At 43.3% G+C, this 5,534-nt stretch overlaps 1 protein-coding gene across 1 annotated transcript in view; it reads right to left on the bottom strand.

Annotated features, from left to right (window-relative positions):
* The window catches only part of ACAD9 (acyl-CoA dehydrogenase family member 9), a 12,952-nt gene extending 8,251 nt beyond the window's left edge, over positions 1-4,701 (bottom strand). Inside the window, exons 1-6 of the mRNA XM_031065228.1 lie at positions 4,620-4,701; positions 3,765-3,858; positions 2,334-2,435; positions 2,056-2,162; positions 1,217-1,317; positions 468-546 (exon numbers count right to left, since the gene is read on the bottom strand). Coding sequence (XP_030921088.1) covers positions 468-546; positions 1,217-1,317; positions 2,056-2,162; positions 2,334-2,355 — 309 coding nt within the window. The 5' untranslated portion in view covers positions 2,356-2,435; positions 3,765-3,858; positions 4,620-4,701. The remainder of the gene's footprint in view (positions 1-467; positions 547-1,216; positions 1,318-2,055; positions 2,163-2,333; positions 2,436-3,764; positions 3,859-4,619) is intronic.
* Between the last annotated feature and the right edge of the window lie 833 nt (positions 4,702-5,534).

Below are 5,534 nucleotides of genomic sequence, written 5' to 3'. Positions count from 1 at the left end.
CCCAGGACATCTCTGTTTTCTTCAAAACTGGCTTTTGTCACTGTTTCCTTTAACAGAAAAGGTTCCAAGCAGCCCTATTTCTAATTAAATATCAAGTTTTCTTTTCAAATCTAGCCTGAGGAATGAAGACATGCCAAATACAGGTTTAGGTTTCCTTTTTACCTAAGCTGTCATGGAGGGGGCTGATTTACTAACTAACCAACCCTCCCTGAAGCTGAACACACAAGTGGGCAATAGAGAAGGAACCTGGGGTAGTTTTCTATTTTTCTTACCAGGAGTTTAATGCAGTAATTCTCTAACAATAATTTTCTGTTCCTTTTGTGCCTAAACCAACAAGGGTTATCTTTCTGAGAGGGTCATTCTCCTCTAGCTCAGAAACCTCCCAATTCCAGACTGATGCAAAAGACAAGGACACTTCCTACACTTGGAACAATCCCCTTCCCTGTTCCCAGTCTGTGAGTGGGTACCTTGGAGCCATTTAACAGGAAGTGCTTCCCATCTTCACTCAGGGTTGCTCTTGTCTGGATGGATGCAGCATCACTCCCACTAGAAAACAAACAAGTTAATAATGTTTAAAGAAGTAAACATGCTTTAAAAAACCAAAACTGCATATTCCCCCTCTTCCCATTCTGTGAAAAGGAGGCGGTCTTAAATAGCAGTATATCAATTTTAGCTTTTAACTAACACGGAAGCTCACTAGATTGAACAGCTCTAAAAGTTACCTGAGGGGACATTTCTTCTCATTACCATGTTATCAGGGTTATGACCTGACCAGAGTGTGCAGAATGCCACAACAGCAACATTTTGGAGGTACATTTTGAGCTACGTGAACACACAATGAATCTCTCACTTAAGTGACACCAAAAATTCTTCCTTTTAGTTTTGGTAGCTCCTTCAAAACAGGCTTTTATATTTTGAATAAGAACTGAAAGCATCCTAGAACAGTCACAGCACATTACTTCTGAAATAGCACAAAGCATCCTTTCAATTCATGAAAGAAATTAAGAAATGAATTCCTGGGATGGGAACAACAAGAGTCAGGGATTTCATGGACACTGCCAAAAGCAGCACGTTGGGGAAAGAGAAATTGGAGTGTTTCTCTAAAAACTAAAACTAAACCACAGATGTATATACTGAAGCCATGGGCCCCAAAAAATGAAGATTCAAGGTCTGAAGCACTGCAGCTAAGGCAGTGAGCACGGTGGGGCAGCAGCACCTGCCAGGCTCGGTGAGGCAGAAGGCAGCAATGTGCTCCCCCGAGGCCAGGCGGGGCAGGTACTTGGCCTTCTGCTCCTCGGTGCCAGCTATGAGGATCCCCTGCAGAAACAAGCACAGGAAACTTTGCAGCATCATCCTATGGGAAAAGAGAAGGAGCTGGGAAGCTCCAGCATGTTCAGAAAGCTTCATTTGCAAGTATTATGGCACAGCAAGAGACAGTTTAATAAATTACAGACTGTATTATTTTTCAGTCGCTAAAATCTTTTTTCATTAGCATTCTGTGCTCAATTCCATAAGGAATTTTCTCTTGCTATAACAAACTGAGTGTGGTTTCAAGCTTCTTTCTGCCATCCATCCACCACTAAAAGCTAAAAATCTATGGCCGTATTCAAGTTCCATATTGACACAGTTGCTCTCAGATGAATGATCTCCTCTAGGCCCCCCAACACGCAGCCCCAGCCAGCCAGCCAAAGTTGCTCTCTTCTGAATTCTTTCCTTCCTCATCACCTGAGCCTCCCTGATACTTTGTCTCAATTCTATTTATTCTAGCTACTTTAAGCAAGTTTGGCCAATTGAAAAAAAAAAAAAAAACAACAACTTGGACTCATTTAAAGTAGTTTTCTTAAGAATAATTATCCTAATAGTAACTTTCTTGTCTGCTTCCTATCCAGCCTTTCTGTCTCACACTGAACCAGTGGCAGAGGCTGCTGGGGACACCAACAACCTGATTTATGCTTCCCCAGTAATTCTGATCTGCTCCCTCCAAGCCCCACATTTTTCACTTCACCTTTTCCATGCAATCTGTGCAGAATCCTGGCCCCAGAGCAGCAGCATTACCTTCAGCCCAATGGCCTGATGAGCTGCCAGGGTCACTGCAATGGAGCCATCCAGGGAAGTGATTTCTCCCAGACGTGCATACATGGTGTTTGACAGGCCCAGCCCACCTGGAACAGGCACCAGGTTTTATTTTAGTACATTTTTTGTGCCCCTTTCCCCCCCAAAAAATCCATTTCAAATACAGAAATACAGGAATGTAGCAGCTTTAACTGGAGAGCTACAAAAGTGGCACAAAATGCACCCCTAAATGCTCTGGGTGTTCTGTGGCATTTACTCACCATATTCCTCTGGAATCTGCATGCCAAAGAGACCCAGGTCCTTCAGTCCTTGTAAGGTTTCAGGTGGGATTTTTGCATCTTGATCGATTTTCTTCGAGTCCACTACAAATACAGAATTTTTCTCATTTAACACTGTGATCCTCAGTGCCCAGGGCAGCTGGCAGGCTGCAGGATTCCCCCAGCAGGGCCAAGGTCACTCATGAGACTTCTCATCCCCAGCTTCACAAGAATTTCTTCTTTCTAGCTTTAGCCTGACTCCCCTGTTTGCCCTCAGAACATTCAGGAAAAAGACTTGGAAGTGGGAAAAATCCAGCATTTATTTCATTTTCTCAAACTTTTCTACTGGTTCTGCATGCCAGCAGATTCCAAGACTGTAATAAGCAAAGCATTTCCAGGATTTTCTACCTGAACCAAGTCTAGGTAGTGAATACAAGGAAAAAAAAAAAAACATAAATGAGATAATTAGAAAACCTTGCTCTCAGGAGTTTTTAGATTCTTGGGGGATTAAGAGAGCTGTTCTGTACCAGGGCAGTGAAAACAAACAGGAATCCTGTTTTCTCCAGACTCTATAATTTGACCCTTTTATTCCTCCCCTAAACATCAGGCTGTTTACTCCATAAATCATGTTCCCCCACAGAGCAAGGAATTAAAAAAATGTAATTTGAAGAAATTCTTTATTTATTGTCAGTGAGCAAACACTACAATTTTGCAGTTAAAATCACCTGGATCTCACAAATTGTGACGTGTGACAATCACTGGCTTCTCCAAACTCCTGCAGTGTTTGGAAAACCTCTGTCAATGGGAAGTCTGAGACAATGCTGTTTAACTGCCCCAGAAATCTGTCTGTGCAAACCAATATTCTGCAATTGCTCTGGAATTGGCTTATCCATGGCAGCACTAATGCAAGGAACACCCTGCAATGCTCTCTGGAATGCAGATTGGTAATAAGGCCTTTCCCAAACAGAAATGCTGAAAAACCAGAACTGCTTTTGATTTTTCCTAACTCCTCAATGAGCCAGCATTTTCGAGTATCTCTGCTGCATCTTGCCACAGTCAGTTTTAGCAGTGTAGAACAGTTAAAAAGTTCTAGGAACTAGAACTAGGAAAAAAAAAATCACAATATATGAAGTGGTTAGAAGCACAATTCAGCTGAGCTAAAAGCAATTTCAAATCCTATCTTTTCCCCAGAATTCTTTTACATCCTTGGGGTTTTTTTTCCTGTTTTGGAGATGTAATTCTTCTGATCAGCACCACAATACTTCCCAAAAAACTATAAATGGACATGCTACAGAATCAGCATCACTATGTGAGCAGCAATAAATGCATAAACTAAATTAAATGTTTTAAGTATAATAATCTTATTCAACTGCTATAGCTAAATCATTCTGTAATCACTCAATCACTTGCATGGATAAAACCACAACAATATACCTTCTTCATTGAAGAACTTTTCAACAGGTCCCACAAACTGGTTGATTTCTGCCAGTTCTTCATTGCTAATTTCTGGATAAGGAAAAACTTCTTCCTAAAATAGAAGAATTATTTAATAACTTTTAATACACGAACCATGCAGTTGAAATAAAAATCATGGGAGATATGCCTTGCAAAGACTCTAAAACACTGCGCAAATTAAGAATTGTGGAAAATGTTCTGAAACAGAAACAGAGCTCCCCAGAACCCAACTTTATGACACACCAAAACCAGACCAGAGGGTGTTACCTGAACAACAGAAACATGAGGGAGAAATTGAGAGATCTTTTAAGAACTACAAAGACCCAAAAATCCTTCATTGCCCACGAGCTTTAACCCTATTTAGGGATTGATAAAAAATGATTTAATGTTTACAAAGCTCACCCCTTGAACACTGTTCCTTGCAAACACCTGGCACATTTCACCTGTAATGCCTCGAGGACAAAGGTGAGTGAGTCCCACCACTCCCTATTCTCCCCAGGGTGTTCTGGCCATGAACTGGGAGCAGCACGGCCTGACACGTTTGAATTGGCAAAAAAATCCAGGCAAGGAACACAAGGAGTGGGAGGCTATGTGAGAAGCACACTTCTAATTTTTACTGCCTTTCCCCTTTCAAACTGAAGAAATTATCTCTGTCCACAGAAATCTGTTCATGGTACTCTCAGCAATATCAGCGTCAAAAATTCAGGACCTGGGAAATGCTAGAGGTTTTCAGAAAGCTGCTGTATTGAAATTTGAGAGAAAAAAGACCCAAGACATTTCTGAAGAGGGGTTTAACACAGTGGAGCCTGAGTGCTGCCTGTTTTAACACCTTACCTGACAAGTTCTGTTGCAGGAGACTTTACTGCTCAACTCATTTCAGTGTATTTGAGTTATTCCTTCTTTTCCTTTACTTCACCCTGCAATCTCTAATAAATGCACACTCTAAGCCTTGCAGTAACAAACTCTGCTTAATACAGTGTTCTGTCTCAGACTTTAACTTCTTCATCCAGTGCCATCTCAAGGCACCACAAGAACTTCAATCTTTCCTACCAAAACTGTAGGCAGAGATTTACATGAAGCCTCGATCCTTCAAGTACAACCAGAGGATGAAGCGATCCAAGTTTAGCGGTGTGCCCAGAGAGGATGCACAGTGCCACGCGTGTGTGCAGGGGCCTGCGGGGCTGGCAGGCACAGGGGGCTGCGGCTGAGCCCCGCTCTTGACCTGATGGCTGTTTGGGTCACTCTGAGCTCCATCGCGGGTTTTGTGTGCAAAGGGTCCCTTCACTTAACCCGGCTCCAGCTGAGGGGCACCGGGACACACAGAGACACCTCCTGTCCCTCCGTGCCAGGGCAGGGAGCTAGCAGGGACCCACGGGCTGCGGGACAGCCAGGCCGGGCCGCGGGCTCATGCCAGGGCCCCCAGCCCCGGGCTGGGATGAGCAGCTGGAGGGTGCCAGCACCCCCCTAACAGACAAAGAAGGGCAGAAGTCAGAAGTTCTGGTTTGCAGGATACCACAGTCACATCCAGAGCAAAGGCCAGCTAGAGATTCCTTAAGGCATAACCCCAACCTCACTCTGACTGGCAAAACCTTCAAGACTTTCCTAGGAGAAAATTAATTATACATATACCTTACTGGGTCTTCATCCAGATTCACTAGGCTGATCTGCCTGGGATGGTCAGTCTCTCTCACCACTGGATTCCTTTTAGAATGGGAAAACATGGACCTAGGATAGCTCAGATGTACCTGC

This window comes from Geospiza fortis, unplaced genomic scaffold, assembly GCF_000277835.1.
Source record: "Geospiza fortis unplaced genomic scaffold, GeoFor_1.0 scaffold1079, whole genome shotgun sequence".
Lineage (NCBI taxonomy): Eukaryota > Metazoa > Chordata > Aves > Passeriformes > Thraupidae > Geospiza > Geospiza fortis.
Note: the sequence above shows the minus strand (reverse complement) of the source record. Positions and strands in the feature narration are given on the sequence as shown.